We start from the raw sequence: 20,813 nt of genomic DNA on the forward strand, positions 1-20,813 counted from the left end.
AAAGCATTTTTTTGCTCCATTTCTGCCTTTTGATAAAGTCATTCTTGTGAAAAACCTGCTAGGAATGCAGGCTTTCCTGCACGCCTGGCTGTGATCAATGTCACCTTTCAGAGGGGCTTGGACACAGGGCAGACCAGGGGAAATGATGGTCACAAAGGGCTCTTTCAGCGGCAGAGAGCCTTTCCCCCGTGCTGACCTAAATCCCCCCCCCCTCGTCGCCTCATAGTGGCTTCTCAGACATTCAGCCTTCGTCCAGGCTTCACAGGGAGCAGAAACGTGTGCCTGCTCAGGGAGTCAACCCTGCAGGGTAAAAACATGGGCCTCTTGGGGTGGTGAGGGTCTTCAGAGGCTGTGGGTGCTAAAAAAAAATGATACACATGTAGAAGCTTGGAACTGCTAAAAAGAAATCACAGTTTTCATGTGTGTCTATTTCCAGTTCTCAAAAGTTGATCAGGTTTCATTAGATTGCTCCAACTGGCTGATTGAAATGGTAATCAGATTTAAATCAGTGAGCACTAATGCTCCTTTTTTTTTTCTTTTTAAGGGTTCCAAGTTTTCTGTAGGTTCCACCCTCCATACTCTCCCCCTCCATTCTGTCATCAGTCTTACAGCCCCCATCTGTACAACTTTCATAAGGTTACATGTACATGTTTGCACTCAGCCCCTAAGGTAAACTGAACTACTTTTGAACTGATGTACATCACCACGCCATACCCAGAACACTCCTGTGGTAGCCCTCCCTTAGCAGAGGGGCACTCAAGTCCAGACCAGGCCTGATTGTTTCTACATGTGACGTGTTCAGTGGAGAACAATTCGACAGACCTGGGAGATGAACTGATAACAGCGACGACACAATGCAAGGCTGTCTGCGGTGCTGAGTGATCTCTTCCAGACGTTGCTTTGCTTCTGCCAGAATCTACCAGAAATTTGCAGTTACAGAAAAAAAAAAAATGAGTAGGAGTAGTGTGTGCTTTAAATGCAAAATCACTCATGTTTTAATGATGCAGGAAATAATCAGGTGTAAAATCAATGCAGGTGTAAAAAATACGTAGCAAAACATTTAATTTTTATAAAGATTTTTATTGAATTTTGACAATAAGTTAAACAACCTAATTTGCTGAAAATCCATTCACACATATCTCTCAGAAAAAAAAAATAAATTGCAGAAAAAGTGTTTTCAGGGAAGCAAATGAATGTTGCCGATTTCCCAAAAAAAAAAAAAAAAAGAAAGAAGCCTTTCAAGTAAAACAGAATATTGAACTTCATTAAAACAGGATTCATTCTGAATTCTGCTCACTTGTTTTTCTGGTGTGCAAAATTACAAAAATAGATTTATTTAATTTTTTTTTTAAAATCCACTGGGCACAACTTAACTTCTGGAATCTGGACTGTTTTAAGGTGGAAAAAACACCTTAACTTACACCCCAGCAAAATATGATTTAACTTTTAAATGAAGAAACATGGAAGGCTGATGAGCACCAGTAGTTATTGTTGAAGCAATGGTGAGTTTTACAGTATAAAAGCGTTCAGTGACATTTTACCTGAAACACAAATAGATACACAACAGCAATCTGCACACTAGCATGGTACAGCTAACTGCTAGCAAAGGCACCAGTGTGTATTAATGATGGTTACCATGACAATTTTAAATCAGTATTGTGAAAATCATGACAACCTACAGTACCAATAAGTCTTGCTAGGATTTTGGTTTTGAGTCTCACTCTTACTGGTTGTAATGGGAATGGAGGCCCTGTACCCTGCTAGCATTTTTTTTTTTCTCTTTGATATGTGTATCTAAAGTGTGAATTGCCTTTGTCACTTCCCTTTCCACTCTACACTCTGTTTGACAGAGATTTTTTTTAATGCAATTATTTATTCTTTTAAAGCAGTTGCTTTAAAAAAAAAAAAAAATAGAAAAATAGAATTGCATCAGCAAAACGTCAAATGACAAAACAGAGCAAACATGACAGAAAAAAAAGCAAAGCAAGGTCAAAAGACCAATTTACAGTATAATCAGATGGTTCAAGGATCTATGAACGACACTGCGATGTAGCGGGTGCCGTTGGTGGTGGGCAGGCCTTCATGGAGATGAGTCAACCGTCCTGGATGCATGAAGCTCCAGCCTTTCCTTGGTGACTCTATGGAGCAGTTATACCTATGGAAGCGGCAGCCCCCACCCTGAAAAGGAGATGAAAATTATTATCAAAATTACAAATGTTAGGGAGGAAGATGAAGAAAGTGGACATTAAATCAAATGTAATGACATCCAGATTACATTCCACTTTAATATCAGCATGACTCATCCCCCATAACACCTCCTTCTCCTTACTTGAAAGTCTGTGTCTTTGTTATTGAGGGCGATGTTGATGGTGAACGTGGAGGAGTCATGGTGGGGCCGCAAATACGCTTGTCGGCCAGGCGTGTATTTTACCACAAAGTTCATTAGGGCATAACCCTGCGATGAAGACATGGGAAATACGTCAAATTAGCTGACAGTCGTGTATCTGTCAAAACGTCATCCAGTGGAAAACCTGTCAGCCACTGTTAAAGCTCACGGGCAAGTACATGTAAAAACAGGTCCCAAGAAAAGAGCTAACTTTTTCTGCTATTTCAGCTTTTGGGCAAATAGAGGTAGAGTTCACTGTTTATCTTTCATTTGTTTCTCCATGAGGTCTCACTGACCTTTGTGTAGTAGCCAGAGAAAACTTTTAAAGTGACGGGCGATATGAACTCTCGGATGAAGTGCAGCCACTCTTTATCAAACCCGATTTGCTTCATGTGAATGTCGTCCGTCGGCACGGTCTCATAACCCCCGGCGATTCGCTTGTCCTGAGAAGAAAAGGAAAGAAAATAAAGCACAGTGCAGGGTGATTAACGACGGAACAAATGACCCACCATCCTCTATGTGTGACCGCAGTTTTCACAGTGGTGATGAGGATGGTGATGACGTGTCTGTGTAAGCATGTGTGTGTCTTCAAAACCACAGGCTGTACCGTTGTCTGCTTGCATCAGGCTTAATGACCCATCTGGCTCAGCGATTCCCAAACGGAGTTAGTCATTGTATCTGTACACATTTAGTCTTCCGGGCTAACTTTTAGGCACATTAATTACCAATTTCAAACTACATAAAACAGACCACATGACTTAAACACCATTATATTTAAATGGTGGACCATGTGTTGATGTGTGAGATTGTGCATGTCCTAAAAAAACATAAAATAAAAATCTAAAAAAACAGCTTAAGAGCTTAACAGTTTACTTACTCCTCACTACATCTGGCTCATGCCAGGGTGTGAAAAGTAGCTTGAAGCTCAGACAACCAACAAAGACAGATGGCTTTTGGGACATGAGAGTTTATGTGAGTGTATATGTGCCTGCAGAGTAGTGGCCACAGCTCTGTGTTCAGGGAACCTGGGCTAACAGCACTGACCTCATGTTTGCCTCCAGACCATGAACCGTAGTGCTCCATCTCCTCAACTATTTCATCGCAGGCCTTCTCTGAGAGCACTGGGAACCAGAAAACATCTGGACAAGGCTGCAATGCACACACAGACAAAGGAACAACTGAGAACAGACCCGAGTCACACCTTCACCTTGAGCTGCAGAGACTGTAATGTGATACCCAGATACTGTATGATAAAAGCAGATGTTAGGATTTCTGCGCGACATTATGTCATGCTTTCACCGTTTCTCTGTCTCTATCTCCATCTCGAATTCACATAGATGAATACAAACCTCCTCCAAGTAGTTCTCGGTGAAAATTCGAGTGTAGTTTTTGTGGATGTATTTCTCCTTCCAGTCCTGCAAGGAGAAAGAATTTCAGATTAGTGGCCTTTTTTTTTTTTTTTTTTTTTTTTTAGACTGTTTGCTGACCTGCATACCTCACAGAGCTAATCCTCTCTCCTGCAGGGCATGTCCCAGCGTGCCAAATACAGTAGTAAATCACAAAGCTTTATCAGTCTTATCACACTGAAGTCATTATGTCAGAATCATCTCAAATCTGTAATCCTTCCATTATGGATAATAACCTTTACAGGTGGCTGCTGTTTATCTCAGCTATTCAGGAGAATGTCTTGTTTTTTTCTTTTTTTCGTAGCAGACAAATAATGAGAGATCATAATGACTTACCACGGGGTTTTCAAATATCTGCCACAAGTCATTGTTGTAATGAGAAATGTTATAATTGGCTGTGGAAATGAGCCTTCCAAAGTCGTGACGGTTTGTTATGTACATGAAGACTCCCTGCAGCAAACGGGAAAAAGTTCAGTCAGTTTCACAGAAGTTAGAGAGTCAAAAAAAAAAAATCTCAACTAAACAGGCAGAATTTACAGCAGAACCATATCTACATAACCATTATACATGCAGATCTACAGTACATAAGTGCACTGCAGGTTATAATTACAGTAAATGTTTATGACGGACACCCATCAGTGTTACTTGTGACAAACTACTAGAAAGCTTCATTTGCACAAAAATGTAAATTAGGTCTGATTTAAGTGTGGTTTACCACACTGAAATCAAATATGTTCAACGTAAGTAGAACCAAAACAGACACAGGTGCCATATAAATAATCTAAGATTATTTATGGGTTGTGGATGGGGTTGGAGGGGGCTGCTGCAGGGGTGGTGGTGGGTTGGGAACAGGACAGGGTGGGACAGTGAGGGGAGAGGAGGGGGGAGAACAGGAACAGAGGGGTGCTGGTCAGCTTGGGATAAAGCAAATCCAGGAATGATATTCCCTCTACAGTGAAGCATGGGGAGGGCGCTGTGTAGGGGAGGATTTGGACTCACTATCAGACTAGGCTTTGTAAATAACAAAAAAAAAAAAAAGATGAATCGGGAATAGTTTTGCAATCTCTCGGTGAAGGTTTCCAAATTGCTAATATACAAAATCATCTTGTGAAAGCTGTGATTTGGACCAGATGATTTACATGAGTGAAAAGAATAATTTTTGGAGCCTAGTCTGAGATCAGTCAGTGTGTTTAGAGAGAGCAGCTGGTTATATGTGTGTTTGCTGTGAGGTTTGGCTGTTCGGGGTAAAGCATCAGGACAGGGGACTTGCATGTGTACTGACTCTCCAGTCTTCTTTCTCCTCCTTGATCTCTTCTCGGAAGCGATTATAAAAACAGGACAGAGCACAGGTCTTTCTCTCTCTAGCTTAGATAAGTCTGCTTTTAGACCTAAACTCATCACAAGCAAAAGGTCAACATCAATTTCCAAAGAGCTGCCAGTCACCCTAATTTCTTATGTAAGGACATAGGCAGCAACATGGACAGCAACTCAGTATTATATCTGCCACGTCTGAAATATGTTCATATAAATTCCAGTGGATGAATACAGTGTAGGAAACATGAAATTTAAATTAAACGTTATTTAATTTAACGTTATTAACAACCCGCAGATTTACAGAATTAAACTCAGCAGAGCCAAGAAATCCTCAATCAAATCTGATACAAGTCTTTTGCACATGAAAAAGAGTCTGCCTATGAAATGAGCCAAAGCTCGGAATGGCTTCTCAGTGCTAACCCATTGGAAATAGATGTTTCACAAAGCAGAATAATTAAAACAAATGGAAACCTGTGGGGGCCTGAGCATATGGAATGATTCCGGAGAAGGGGAGTCTTTTTCTCTGTGACTGGTCTAAAATAAAGGAGAAGCATCATGTAAATAGGATAACATAAATCAATGTTTCAGAATAAGAGACAGGGTGACAGTTGAAATATACATGTCACATACATAGCAACTCAGGAGGAGGGGAAATTCGCCTGCATGAAAAAAGGAGCAAGATTCCCTCTGAAGCTGATGTTTTTGTGGGTTAACTTTAGGGGAATGCATGCTGGGGGAAAAGGCCAAGCAATCCAAAAGTACACCGAGTTTGGATCAGGCACGGTTAGTTGTTTAGAGCTGAGCACGGGTGACATGTCAGTGACATTAAACATAAGCTTGATAAACACTTTCTACGTTTAAAAGTGGAAAGAAAGACACATGACAGACGAGACAACTTTTGTCGGCTAGCCAGCCAGGCATCGCAGCTGGTTGCACTGTCTGTGATCATACGACAATGAAGGCAAGAGAAAGTGAAGAATGATGGGGTATAAGTGGAGCAAGAAACCTTAACGCACCATAGAGCAACCATAAACAGAGAAGGATCATGCCTTGATGACAGACAAAGACATTTCAAACCGCTCATACTTGCCAGGCTTTCATCTTTGGCTTCCGTTGAGCTGTTGACTTTTGTCAGGGTTAAGATTCATTGCATTTTAAACTAGCAGTGCTGAGCCTTTTGTGTTCGTAAAGTACAGACTTTCATTTTCTAGAATAAATGTTCCTTAAAGTGACGATGTTCTTGTAGAGACATGTTTTTAAAGAAGAAATAACATTCATATTGTAAAGGACTACATAACTAAAATACAGTATATTACCCCTAGTTTACAATCCTGACACATGAATGCCTAAAGATGGAGGCTGGGCCTTCTTACCAGTTCTCTGGCATTTCTGCACAAAGCCATATCTGGGTCCAGTTTCTCCAGAACGAAGTAGTTCCTCTCTTTCAGTTCATTCCTCAAGACACTGCCCTTGACAAGGTATACATGTGCCATGTAAGGAATGTTCCACACGCCCCTAGAAACAACACGACATGGAGAAAGGAAGTGCTCATTTTGCGGAAATCATTCAAATCTGCGCTCGTGGAATGCTGGGGGAGATTTGTCACGCCATTCATGATGACAGGTGTGTTGGAGGAGTTTTTAGAGGGGGCGTGTGGGAGAACAGTATGGTAAAATAAAGCAGTATGTCAGTGTGGGAAAAGATGTTCATTCAAATGGTTTGGTCTATTGGAATACTAATATACAGCAAGTGATTGGTAAAGATTTTTGTGGGTTTTTTTTTTTTTTTTTTGCCTGAAGTTTTTCTCCCAGTCTGGGATGAATAATTCCATTATGCTTCAGTCTGTGTCATGACTAATTCCCACTGTGTTGGCCTGGAGAGTCGCGCTATTCCTGGACCCAAACTCCTCCACACAGGCACCCTAACTACCTGGTGCTGTAGGGGTTTCTAGTGCTGTGACAAGGACCTGGTTCCTTTGCCATTTTCCTTCCCAGCAGGTTCAGGGGTGATTAAACCTTCCACTGTGTTTCCACTGTGGTGGGTGAATGGTTATTCCTCTGCGCCATCTGGGCGTTATTTCAATTTTATTTTCAAACACACAGAAAGTGAGTCAGTCAAAGAGGAGAATTGAATTTGACTACAGCTTTTTTCACGCCTCAGCCTTTAATGCTCAGTGCAAAATCACTGCTCAGGTCTGACGGTGGCATAAATGACGCTTCATATGTGCGTTCTGGGATGTAGCTCATAATAAAGGCATCTTATTTGTCTTGTTTTTTATGGCTAAACATGGGTATCAGCTGTTTCAGCACAGTAGGACAAGATTTATTTACAGTCATAAACACTCAGAGAGATCCAACACTCGCATGCAGGCGTGTGAATCATAAAAGTACAAAGCCATAGCTGTATGCACACTTATTGCACTTGTGACTTACACGCGTTTTCTCTGCACAATGTCGACGTAATCTTCAGAGCGAGCATAATAACCATCCAGGCTCAGGGCTCCCCAGAAGTTGGACCACAGTTTGCCGTGACGAGTGACAAGGGGACCAATTATTTTTCTGTAGGGAAGCAGGAGACACCGTGGAGAAATGGTAATTCTGTCAAAGCAGATAAAACTCAGTGACATCCCACAGACAGCCAACCACCTAATGCACTGGGTCTCTCAGTGGTAAAAACCAGTGTGCTGCATGAAGCAAATCAGCCTCTCACTGGAAAGATATGATCACTGCCAAGTCAGTAACAGGTCGTAGAAGTGCGTAATGCAAACCAGACACATGTATCATGCTGGTCGGGATTCAAGTACGTACATGGACTTGATGCAGCAGGCCTGTTTTTTGGTGTATTTCTTTGAATTTGCAAGAAATACAGCAACACTGGATTTTTCCACTGCTCTTCCTTTTGTCAAGTCCAAACCACAATGAAAGGAATTTTTCTTCTGTTTATATGAAAAAAACTGGGCAGACTTAAAATAATTGAGCCATAATTCACAGTGTTGGTTGTTGATATGGATGCACTACAGTGTACTAATGCTAAATTGTCTGGGTTAAGACAAATTGGCATTTTCCTGCCACTGCTTCTGCGCCAGATGAGAATTCTCATGCTGTTCTTTAAATATCCCAGCAAGGCTTTTGCTTTGCAGGCGTCCAACAGGTCACAACACACAGTTCCACAGCCACAATGACATCTAGTTTATGGGAAGCTTTCTTCACAATCATGAGCTGCAGAAGCGGGGGGGAAAAAAAGAGTTTGCATGTTTGTTTTTTGTATAATGCGAAGTGGCATTTCGGGGTTAGTGCAACACAAGCTTTCACTGTTTCCGTGTGGCCAGGCAAAAAACAGGAAGCCAGAGTGACTTATTTTTAAACTTTCATTTGCCTGGCTGTAATGTTCCTGTGGTTTTGGGACTTGAGGGATAAATTCAAAGGTTCAATGATCACGACAGCTACCAAGGAGGTTTGTTGAGCAGGTTTCAGTGTGGCTTCCATTCCAGTTGCTGCGTGATTACCTGTTCTGCTCAATGAGGAGCTTCAGTGTCTGTCTGTTGGTAAGCATGACATCAGGATCCATGCTGAAGTAGTAGTCGCATGTGGCATCCTTGCGGCAAAGATCCCTAATGAAATCAAAAACACAGACACAGCAGAGAAAGCAGTGATTATTCAATCCGGAGCTGATTACAGTCAATGAAATGCTCTGAAGTAATCATGCTCACAAGTTCAAATTTATCAGCTCATAAGTATAAGGTGTCATTTTCAATTGCAGAGTCGGACTCTGGCTGACTATCTTTAAGCCTCCAGTGGATAATGTGACTTGTGGAAAATTAGAGACTGCTAATAAACTCTAGACTTCTTCATTATAGGGACGTCCCTGCCAATGCTTTTAGGCAAACTGTGCTTTTGATAGAATCTCTATGATAAGGCCTCACAGATTGAATTATCACTGACAGACTGCTACTCAACACTGAACAGTGAGGTCCATATAGGAGTGAGCTGCTATGTAATAAATCATATCCACACTTCTCTACAGTCCAGCCAAGGGAGGACATATTATCAAAAGTCTGGAGAGCAAAACATTGAGCTGACAGTTTTCCAACCATACTTCAGTACATGCATCCATAACACATTTAGTTTGAAACGATCACCTTGGGAACCTCCGAAGCAACAACACATTAATACTGTTAAATATTTATGCTTTGTTCTGCAACATAAGACGACTGCTTTCTTGAATAGAAATCATGCAAGCACCATTTAGAGCTTTAAAAGTAACTTCGCAGGCAACTTTTCCCAAACCTATGATTAATCTGGACCATAATATGGTTTCATCAATTTTGTTCTTTGAACCACAGGTTCTGAGAGATGACAGATTTAGAGAAGAGGCAAACATACATGCCCATGTTCCTGGCCTCTCCTTGGCTCAGATTTTCTTCTGGTCCCACAACCTTGAAAGTGTTGAACACATTCCTGTTCTCCTCCCAGAACTTCTGGATGTGTTTCTCGTGGTAAACCTCCTGAGGAGGAAACCAACGTTAATGGATTAGGAGCCACATGTAAGGAGTCATGTATGATATGAGATAGAGGGGAAAAAAAAATAAAAATAAAAAAGCTAAGAGCAGCTGCAGTTGCAGCTGCATACACTCACATTGTTGTGGATGAAAAGTTTCAGTTTATCCTTAGGATAATCAAGGGTCAGCAGCCGCTGGAAGAATTCAGGAAGAAATGGAGTTGGCTGCTCAATGAACACTCCAACCAACACGTTTGGATACTCCTGTTTAGATTAGAGGGGAGACAAATCAGCACTATTTCAAACAACAGCTCTTAGTAATGGAACAGTGTTTAATGTAAATCATGGATGATTTTGACATTTCACGTCAGACGTAAACAGTGTCGTTGAAACAGATGGTCTCCATGACAACATCCTCTACTCTTTAACATTATTTACTTGCTCCTAATTAACTGATGTAACCCTTGTTATTATTCTCTGCTGTTTTCTGTTACATTTTTAAGCCATGATTTCATCTGTTTACTTTTATAATTAGTGACCTATGCAAAAAAAAATGATTGGACATCTCTTGCTTGTACAGACCAGGACAGTTGATGTTACTAATAAACGCCCACTAGATAAGCACACTAAATACTAGCTCATATAGAAATTGCTTTACAGTAATTCTATCTTCTAACCCAGATTGCCACGTGTAATTCTTTGTAGAGCACAGCCCATGTACCAAATGACTGCTCAGACAGTTGGGGCGAAGACGACATAAAGAGAAATCAAGCAAGAGACACAGGGAAGAGAGCAGGAAACATTTTCCCATGACACTCAGCTCCAGCCCACACAACTCAGTCTGGACTCCTGATCCTCTTGACCAGTTCACAGCAAAGGTCTGGGCCAGGGATCAAAAGGGATCCGAGCAGAACCGTCTAATTTGCAAGTTCCACAATGACTGTGTTTCAGGCACAAGAAGGGGAACTCGTGCATGCAGCCAATTGGAGCTTAAATTGTTACAGAAAGGCAGTGGACAGGCAGGCAAAAGGAAAGGAGTGATAAAAGGGGCAGTGAAGACTAAATAAGTAACACATTTATTAAAGCAGAAGCAAAACCAGAGACAAAACTACAGTAGGCTGCAAAGGGGTCTGGCTAGCACAGTATTGGTTCTGATGGTGTAACACAGTATCTGTACAGGGCCTAAGCTCAGTCCTCAAACCAAAGTCCACAAAGAACCAAACAGGGCTGCCAGTGATTTGGGTTTACCCCACAAGAAAGGCAGTATGACCAGTGTTTCCACATGACCTGATCTTCCAGAAGTCTCTGTCCCAAACACAGAGTGGCACAGTGGAATGAAATGCCCTCACCAACTCGCCTATTACCGAGAGGCAGCGTTTTTATGCATTCATTATGGAAGGTCACTGAGAGCAGCTTTCACAGTGATGTCTTTTATATAGCTGGGTTTGCATTGAATCCGGTCCAGTTAAACTATTGAAGCACATTTATTTATGGAGCCTATTGGATTAGTCTCAGCATTATATTATGCGATAGATACCTTGCTAGTTGTGCCGGTGTGAAAACATTGACGTTATTTAATTGCAGGAACTACTTTTCTCACACTTTTGAACAGGTTTGTACCAAAGGAATTTGCATAAACAAAGTAGATAAAAACGAAGATTATAAAATATATTGACTGGGATCTTGTGTATGCCTCAGTACTGTGCCCACAAAGAGAGAAGTCCAGTTGGTAACTTTTTTGACAGACGCAACCACACAGCCAGAGACATTTCCTAGTGCCTGCCATTCCTGCTGTCTATACGTCGCCGGTCTTGGCAGAACTCTGAAACAAATTTTCAGTGTAACCACTATAACTTACTATTGTGGATACAACCCATACTAAGAAGCCCACTAAAAGCAAGGCTGGTCGACAGTGACACCCCTTTAAATTAGCCCTTCTGAAAACCCCAGAAGCCATATCCTGCACCGCAGCAGTGCAGTGCTTCCTTTTCCCCAAGTAGTTTCCCTGGCACTTGTGTTCTTTTAAAAGGGTCCAAGAGGACCAACGGGCGCATAACCTATTATTGTTGGAAAGGCAGTGTGTGCAGCACCAACAGTCTTCCTTATCTGTTGAAATAGGACTGGGCTCCACTCTTACTGTCTAGACAGTCGCTGATAGATGAATGGCTTATGCTAGAAAACCAGGCTATGTTTCATCCTTTCCGTTGTCTGCAGGGAGGAGGCTAAAGACAAACTTTCCACAGCAGGTATTTAAAAATAGACTTAAGAGGACAGCAAATAGAAGTAAAACAGCTTGATGTGAAGAACTTACTTTTAACTGAGACAAGTCCACAACATCGTCATCACAGTGGCTACATCCATGTTCATAGTTCCATGCATTGGGGACATAGTTGGCCAAGTAGTTCAAGTACATCTATAAGGAAAATAATTTAGAATAGGTGAATCACTGGTTAAAGTGAATTACTGTTAAATTAGCATAAGTGAAAAAAAAAGTATTTTCTATGTTTCAGAAGAGCTCATTTTCCTGATGTGTTTGGAATGTCCTACCCTGGAATATGACTTTGGATATTCAGATTGACTGTGGGAATGTGGGATGACTGTGCCGAATCACTTGCAAGTCGCTGTAAAGACCACAGGGTTATAAATGTCTCCTGTACTGAAATTGAGACTTGACAATCTAGTGTAATTATTCCTTTTCTTTGTAGTTTTCTTCATAAATTTCAGCATATTGTAATCACAATCATAGCTGCTCTGTATTTAGTGTGCATGAAAGTTATAAATTTTCTTGGAACATATAATTTCCTGTGCGCTACTGTTTACACGTCTCTTATCACACACATTAACACAGTGATCATGTATTTGTCACCAGACTGAACTTGGTGCGTAGACTGGAAAATAATAATAAAGTATTAGTCAGAGGTCCAGCTAGGCAGCTCCAATGGTAGAAACCACTACTAGGACACGGATTTTGTGATCTACCATTTAGAGCTTCTCCTCCAGATGTTTAGCCCTCTGGGAAGAATGACTCAACAGTTTGGTGGGTTTGGTTCATTACCAAGGGAAACCAGAGACAGGCGGCTGGTGGCGGAGCGAGACGCGTGATGAGTTAGGGGGAGGGAAATGATGACGTTATTGTACGGACATCCTGCTTTTCAGCTTCATCACTCTTTCTCACTCTGATGTACAGAGAATGATGGTGAACAGAAAAAGTACTTATGCATTATGACCCAGTTTTGGCCAGATCTCTGTTCTCCACAGAATAATGAGCTGGATTTTATCGCCAGCGTCTGGCAAGTATCACTTGAACAGTATGTATATTTCCTGAAAGTGGGGGAATTTATACAATGAAATATAGTCTTTGGTGGTGAATGTTGAAAATCTAAAAGGCATGGGCCAACAGAAACTCATCAGCAAATGGAAAAGAAGAGCTCAATAATTCAACCCAAAGCCAGAGTCCTAAATGAGGATGATTAACTTAAAAGTATCTATGCTGTGCCATAAGTAGAGTATATTAGGTGTGCCGGAGTGCATCATTTCTTACTCACTTTGGTGTTTCCGTTGCCATGGACAACCACTGGCAGAGAGTCGTACACTGTGTTTCTAACTCTCACTCGGTCTGTTCCAAACTTCAGAAGCACTTCATCTGCCAAAGACAGCAACACGAGACCAGGTAATGAAAACTGACTTACCACATGGGCAAGACCTGCAGATGTTTATAACCTGCAGGGTCAGTTGCCAAGACTACAACTTCTCTGAAAACATGCAGTCTTTCACAGGAGTATGTGCGAGAGCAAAACAGCACAATGTTGGTTTACGTTAGTGCAGCTGCAGCAAAAGTTGTTTCATACCCAAGTTTTCCAAGTGCCAGCATTAAAACTGGGTTAACAGAGTTTAGAGTATTTGAGAAATGATATACAGATTAGCAGGAAATTGAATTACGGAATCCATTTTCTGTGATTTCTCACCAACTGCTCCATTCAGGTTCTGGAAAATCTGGCACTTGTGGTCCAAAGTCATATTGAGATTTTGCTAAAAGGCATGAAAACAGAGAGTTGCTAAGCCATCCAAGACACAGTATGTTTTCTAGAGATATACTTTCAGATTAAGTGCTGGTGTTGATAACAAGATACTTACTCTTTGTAAAGGATCCACGTATATCTTAGTGTAGAAGAGCTGGTCGTCATCGTTGTCATGGAGGCTCCACTGTGAAACTATTCTGTTTATGTACGGGGCGTAGCCAATTATACCTGCAAGTAATAAACGGTGTGAAACACATATGCAGCAGTAAAGTATAGGCTGCGACACATTTACAAGGTCATATATACGACTGGCAGACTGTTAGTGACAATTATACTGTATCTGCTGGCTCCATGGTCTAAAGATTTCACTCTAGGAAGTCTTACACAAAGTGTGATTTTTGGCAGCAGTCCCAAGCAAACAAGAAATGGGCCGGGACTTTCTCTTCCCACAGTCTGCAGATAGAAAGACGTGTAATGATGGGCAGTGAGAAACCTGTAATCTATATGTTATAACCGTCTCACAGCTCTCTACTAACTGAGCTTCTGGAACACTGCATGCTAGGATCTCACACCCTCTCACAATGTACATCCGCATAGCAGTCTCTGCTCTGGTTTTCCCGTCTCCTCGTTTTCCCTCTCTCGCTCAGGGTCACTGACCACAGTGACAGATTGCAGGGTTTGGCTGTGTTGCTGGTGTGCACCATTTTGCATCCCATCATTTAAGAAAAAAAAAGCCTCAGACACTGTAAACAAGTCGATGGATAGACATGACATAATCTAAATGCCAGGAGCGAGAAAAAGTTAAAAGGACATCATGACATTTTATGCAATTCATATGGTCAGTAGCTAGTCCGCAAAATGATGGCTTTGAAAACAACAGATCCCGGAAAATGCTGGGAACTGTATGCCTTTCAGTCCCAGACCTTTTGGAACAATCCACTGTTTTGCACTGCCCCTTAGTTTCAGCCACGATTAGTTTGGCCTTCTTAAATAAATAAACACAAACAGTCACACACAAACACAGCCCTACTGTATCTTGATTCCATCTCCAAAACACTCTCTGTGACACAGTAGTGTGTGTCCAGATGCTCTAAAACATCGCCAATGGTCACTTGGGCGGTATCCGTAGTAACACAAACAAAGCCTACAATTTTACACAAACTGTGGCACATTTGGGGGGCCAAGACAAATCCACATGTCATGTCAATGACAATGAATGCTAAAAAGAGTCTCTGATCAGTCTGAGACTGCTAGACTCCAATATGGGAGGTCAGACCAGGCTGATGACCACAGAGAAAGCAGTAATTCCATGTCTTGAAGAACGGGCAGGATGCAGCTGGCCCTGCCATTTGAGAACATACTGTTACTGTTTCTTTGTTGAAATGTCTGCACATATTCAGTACTTTTTTTCCCCCTCATTACGCATCTTTTGTGTGTATGAGGAGGAGGAGGAGGGCGATCACTAAAAGACGAAATGCAGAGTAAAAAGGTTTGGAAAAAAAGTTTGCTGTTAATATTCGCATGAATGGGATTCTGTCACCTCCGGTCTGCTTGGACAGGAAATACCTCCGGGAGACAGTTTACAGGGAAAATATACTTCCATTTTACAGCAAGAGATAATAATAAAAGTCGGGTGGTTTCATATTTAAAAACTAACACCAGTCTGAGGCCGTGCCTTGAAGTCAGTCCACTGCTCTTTAAACCAATAACACTGAGGGTGGACTGGTGTTTAGCCCGCTGAATTCCTTCTAAGCCTGCAAGTCTTCAGAGCTTGACAGCTGATGTCAGAATGTATAAACCACTGTGCACCAATGGGGGGTTGTGGGTTTACAACAAGGTTACTCAATCTACCCCAACATGAAATTGTTTTGCACATAATATAAATTTTGTGGTAACCATTGCTTCACCGACCTTTAAATTATAATTCAGATATTTCTTTTTTTGAATTGTTTCTCTCGGGTAACTGTCCCTAAATTATTATTATTTATTCTCTACAGGTTAACGTTGGACAAGGTTAGATTTAGACAAAATTCAGGTTCAGATTACCAGATTAAAAATATGCTGCAACTTCTCACGGGTGACACTTTATCATCTACTTTTTGTCAGCTGATCGTTGTGTAGTTTAGGGGTCACCTTTGCTTTATCCAAACAAGGTGCCAACATGGCGTCACGTCAGAGTGGAGACATTCAACAGGTCAAAACCTATCAGGATTTCAGTCATAGTTTGAATTTTTGGAACCCACCTCCAGAGTTGAGGTAACGCTTGCCGCTGCGGACTGAGGGGTACTTGTCAGCTAGTCGCTTATCTGGCCATATCAGTCCCTCTGCAGCGAAAAGCACTTTGTGATTGGCTTGCTGGAACTTCCTGAGAATCTCCTCTGGTCCCCCAGCGAAGACAAGATCATAGCTAAAAGGGAGGAGTGAAGATGAAATGCAACAGATCACTATCAAGTATGTTTTATCTTACATCTGACACACAAGCTATGCTTCTACTTGCTTCAAGATAGATAGAAATCTAAATGTAAACAGTGGACATTCTTCATGAGTGAGCATTTGTGTAAGCAAGCATTCCTGGATTGCACTGTAAGGTATTTCCTAAAGGGTCCTGCTTTGCCAGATGTTAACAAACAGAGAGAAACTGTGCTGATGGATGCGTGGCCGGTGACAGGCAGAGGAAAAAGTGCAGTTTACATGAACCTTGTGGTGACTTGTTTTAAAAGCATGCTGTTATTTCAAAGGGCAAACTGGACGAAAATCCTAATGTTTCTGGTGATTTTATTACTGTAAGTCATGACAGTAAAAGAGCTGATTCATGCTGGTGACACCAGAGTCACTGACTATAAAACACTCTCTTCTAGAAGTGACATTGACTTTGTACTATTCTTGCACTTGTGTCTGTGTACTGCAGTAAAATTGACCAATCCCCCCCAAAAAACTATATAATATATACACCCCCAGTTTATATAAGGTTTCAGGGAAAGTAAAAGACAGTCGTCCTTTAGACATCCTGAACCACCTCAGACAGTCACGTCATGAGAGGAAGAGATGTCTGACATAGACGAGGAAGCCTGTACGCTTTACTGTATCCACAGCTGGCTGACAGATGTTCATCCAAGTACCCTCTGTCCCTTGTTAAATCATCAATCATAGTTATTGCTCCAGTATAAAAGGACATAGAATCCATGACAGAACATTCATGGCAGTGATTAAAAAGTTAATTATATGAAAATAAGCACAATAGACTAACTTGTCTCAGTTGCTGTCTTTAGATACTAAAATGCTTTGGTTGTGTTTAAAGCTGTATGAAATGACCTTATGTAAATAATGCAGTTATATGTGTCCTCTAAGTAATTTACAGAGAGGGTTTTTAACATGAATGTATCAGCTTTCACCCTTGTCACACCCACCAAACGAGAACAAACTCATCTCAAAGTGCTGTGCACCAACAGGAGGAAGCATGTTATTCAACCACCTCGTGAATTTTTCAGTGTTCCTCTTTTCATTTTGGAAATTTCAGCACATGCTCAGAGGCTCGGGCACACAGTGAATGGATTTCAGTTTTTGTGAATGAAGTGAATTAAATATAAGACAGAATGAATTCTTGGTGTGCGTGATAATTGATGATAATTGTCTAAGAGAGTCGAGTCGGATTATAGATTTTTAAAATACATTTGCATGGCTCATTGTCTCCCGTGAAGTGTGACTGCAGTTTATTACACTACAATCATTTCCACTAAAAGAAAAGAAAAAAATTACATTCCAATTACCTGTTTTAAGGGTGTGACAACTTTGCACAATAATTATAGGTAACGTTATTCATGTGACATGGTTCAGTAAGTATCATCATCTTCTGCTCTGTTTGAGGAAATACGGCTTGCAAAGCTGTTATTATTCTAAACCACTCACATTAACTCAGTGAAACTTTCCATTGGCCTTGAAAACTCATAATTCAGCTACCTGCATGTGAGAATTACTCTCCTCATATATTCGGTGATGCTCTGTAATAATGCCTCTGCATGAATGAGTGGAGCCGGTTTAGCGCTACATAAACGTGCAGAAACACCTCGCACTGAGGAGGCATCGCTTTCAAAGCGCTTTTTACAGGCTGTGATTGTGAAAATTAGTTTCATTGCAGATTCATAGATCTAGGCAGTAATTGAAGGCGTTTTGCATCCCCTTCTTGTTATGGAAATGTTTTATATATTTCAAATCAAAGCTAAGTCAGATCAAAGCGGAGTCAAAATGATGTCTGGGTAGAAGCTGAACATTTCTAAGAGTCTTTATTTTATTTGTTGGCTGCTTTGTCAGGGATGATGGTTAGTGGCCAGTGAAGTTTGTTTTGTGGTCAACGTACCTATCCACGGACAGGACAACAAGATCCTCCTGGTCAGCCAGAGCCTCCATAGCCTCCTTCAGTAGTCTGACTTTTTGCCCTCCGCCGATAGAACGACCCACGTCACCACCCTTCCATGCTTCTCCCATTCCCAGCACCTGAGACAGAAAACATGGTGGACAAGCTGTAGAGCCCAACATAAACTAGCTTGATATCCATCTTCATGTCTTCCACTAATTTTTACGTCTTGATTTTTTGTTTGTCAAAACCAGTTAGGAATTCTGCTGCTTTTTTTTCTCCCACTATGCAAGAACTTTCCAAGACCTTTTTCTAACTTAAGGCAGAGAAATATAGGTCAATCCACTAATATCAAGAAAATTACACTTGATTCAAGAAAATGGGTTAAAGAACCTGCTTTGGAAAATGGGTCATTTACTTTTTACTGTAGGGAGATTCTTTTCTCCCAGTGATCGCAAGAACACATTCACATTAGTTTGTCACATGACTGTGAATTTAAAAAAAAAAGTGGAGGATGAAGGAGCAGTAGATAAAAATGTGAAGCCAGGAGTTCAAGGTAGCTTCCCACTGATAATCCACATGAGCCAAATTACCTGCAGTACTGAGGTAACAGCTGAGTTGCAGTCAAAGTGTCAGGTCGCTGTTGTTCTTTGTTTACTAATGTGGTGTTTTAGAGGTTGCTGTACAGAGGTGAGTGCACATCTAGCCTGAAGGAACAATGTAACCAAGCACAGGATAACAGGAAATTGGCAACATTAGCTGTGATTTAGAAAGAGTTTTCACAAGCACCGTCTTGATTAAAGACCCAAAAAGTTTCAGAAAGTAGCTTTGCAAGTGTGTGTCTGCAGGAGATGGAAAGCAAACTGGTGCAGAAGGGTCACACAGGAGTATGGAAATGCAAGTAGGGCATGAACTGAGAGCTCCAAGCCAAAAAAACAGTGTTTTTTTTTTGTTTTTTTTTTTTCTTTTACTGCTGGTTTCAACCACAGAGGGGAATTCTGGACCCACATTGAGGAGTGTCCCTTTAAAGTTAAAGTGCATTCCATTGTTTCCTTTAACAGGCCTAATCAATCTTGGGAAGCGTGTTTTAAAAAAACATTTGGCGGCTGTGTGTGTGTGTGTGTGTGAGTGTAGCATTGTTTGCTTGGACAAACTGCCCATTTGTAGACATAATTTTAGAATATGAGAAGACAGTCTTACCTTCACAGTGTAGTTGAAATAGTTTGCAGACTGCATGAAGCGGAGGAAGCCATCTGTTTCCTCTGTCGCAACAGTTAAGACAAGCAATTTTTCTGAAAAAGAAAGAAGAGCAAATTTCCACAGCTGATTATAGGGATGCAGGGATTTGGGAATATACTCTTACAGCAGAAAATTGTGAATTTAGACCTGGAGATATATAAATATATACAAATTTGTTTTTTTTCCAGTTCCCTTGAACCAAGTTCCTTGTAAACCTCAGACCTATGTCAACAAACTGGTAACAATTTGGTCTAGCAGTCTAAACCTACATTTCAAATTAGGAACATCTTCCGTAGTTTTAATCTGATTCAAAAACAGAAGCATATTTTTAAACATCGACTCAACCATTTCTTTCTTGTTGGGTTAAAGGAACTCCCACAAACCTCCAGGACATTTCCAGTGGTCATGAGTGCTGATGTCTGAGGTCTGAAGAAGGTTAGACCAAATACAAATTAGCACTATAGCCTCATGTGAGGCTAGAGAGGCAGACTACACCCACTGAGCTAGTTTTTCACTTGTTCTGTTGTGTTTTCAAAAACCAAGCAGGGGTAGCTTTAATCAGGAAGGCTGCCGTCTGCTAGCAAGCCAAGCAAGGAAGTAGCCTTTCGATCTGCTTCATCAAGCTCGATTATTCCATGAGGTGGGAGCACTAATTCATCCCCGAGTGCCAAGAGATCATTTCAAAATGTGCAATACGTTGGTCTGTGCTAGCATTCAGACAGGCCAACAAAAAAACTTAATGACACTTTAATATGGTTTTATAGGAACACTTGAATACTAATCCTGCTTTTCATGTTTCAAAAGCCAATCTGCCTTCTATTTAATATATAACACTATGTTCCACTAAACCCTTGTAAATTATTTACAGTCCCTGCACTAGAAAGTAAGCATTGGAAGTATGAAAGAGTACATATCAGGGTCGTATTAAGGCCTTGAGAAGACCTAATTCAAAATGCACTCTGCTCCCAAAACACAGCTAAAGAGCTGACATTACACCTTTAGAATAAAAAGCTGAACAGGTGTTCACTTTTTTTTCATTTTATGGCAGTTTTTAATTAGCCTGCAGTATTGATTGTCTTTTTCTTGTTGACCGCACAGCAAATCTCACCAACCACAGAAAGAGTCGAGCTATAACGAATTACGTGTCAAATAGAGGATACGTGTTGATGTTACATTTTCATGTGGTATAACCCGCCTCACTCCCACTGGACAAATAAAACCTCTATGGCAGCCATGAAAGGGAAAGTTAAGATGCTGGGGGTTGGGGGGGGGGCAAATATGTTGAAATAGTGAGACCGCTTTAATAAAAAATGATTCGTACGACACAGACTCTGTGGATGTTAAAAAAAATGGACGTATGTAAATTGAGTTGCCTGATTTGTACCTTATTTCCACACTGGAGAAGTAAACTGAACAAAGCCTGAGGGTATACAAGAGCCTAGGTCCTAATCTAAAATTCTAAAGCCTTTTTTTTTCTCAGTTTAACCAGAATTGCCCACCTCCCACTCACTCATCCACACCAAAGTACATTACAAGCAGTCCCCTTCCAGCTCTTTTCCGTCTTTTCCTGTCAGTGTGACTTTGCCATTCTCTCATCCCAG

At 41.1% G+C, this 20,813-nt stretch overlaps 1 protein-coding gene across 2 annotated transcripts in view; it reads right to left on the bottom strand.

Moving 5' to 3' along the window:
* Positions 1 to 1,059: 1,059 nt before the first annotated feature.
* Positions 1,060 to 20,813, bottom strand: part of plod2 (procollagen-lysine, 2-oxoglutarate 5-dioxygenase 2) — a 29,339-nt gene continuing 9,585 nt past the window's right edge. Inside the window, exons 2-20 of one of the 2 annotated variants that reach the window (XM_041066089.1) lie at positions 19,174 to 19,265; positions 17,977 to 18,113; positions 15,866 to 16,029; positions 13,738 to 13,850; positions 13,569 to 13,632; positions 13,149 to 13,246; positions 11,915 to 12,016; positions 9,742 to 9,867; positions 9,489 to 9,610; positions 8,612 to 8,716; positions 7,539 to 7,664; positions 6,480 to 6,621; positions 5,578 to 5,640; positions 4,129 to 4,242; positions 3,736 to 3,801; positions 3,431 to 3,535; positions 2,683 to 2,829; positions 2,330 to 2,455; positions 1,060 to 2,178 (exon numbers count right to left, since the gene is read on the bottom strand). In XM_041066089.1, coding sequence (XP_040922023.1) covers positions 2,023 to 2,178; positions 2,330 to 2,455; positions 2,683 to 2,829; positions 3,431 to 3,535; positions 3,736 to 3,801; positions 4,129 to 4,242; positions 5,578 to 5,640; positions 6,480 to 6,621; positions 7,539 to 7,664; positions 8,612 to 8,716; positions 9,489 to 9,610; positions 9,742 to 9,867; positions 11,915 to 12,016; positions 13,149 to 13,246; positions 13,569 to 13,632; positions 13,738 to 13,850; positions 15,866 to 16,029; positions 17,977 to 18,113; positions 19,174 to 19,265 — 2,168 coding nt within the window. In that variant the 3' untranslated portion in view covers positions 1,060 to 2,022. The remainder of the gene's footprint in view (positions 2,179 to 2,329; positions 2,456 to 2,682; positions 2,830 to 3,430; positions 3,536 to 3,735; positions 3,802 to 4,128; positions 4,243 to 5,577; positions 5,641 to 6,479; positions 6,622 to 7,538; positions 7,665 to 8,611; positions 8,717 to 9,488; positions 9,611 to 9,741; positions 9,868 to 11,914; positions 12,017 to 13,148; positions 13,247 to 13,568; positions 13,633 to 13,737; positions 13,851 to 15,865; positions 16,030 to 17,976; positions 18,114 to 19,173; positions 19,266 to 20,813) is intronic. The other variant, XM_041066090.1, reaches the window with a different exon arrangement.

This window comes from Toxotes jaculatrix, chromosome 20 (genome assembly GCF_017976425.1).
Source record: "Toxotes jaculatrix isolate fToxJac2 chromosome 20, fToxJac2.pri, whole genome shotgun sequence".
Classification (NCBI taxonomy): domain Eukaryota; kingdom Metazoa; phylum Chordata; class Actinopteri; family Toxotidae; genus Toxotes; species Toxotes jaculatrix.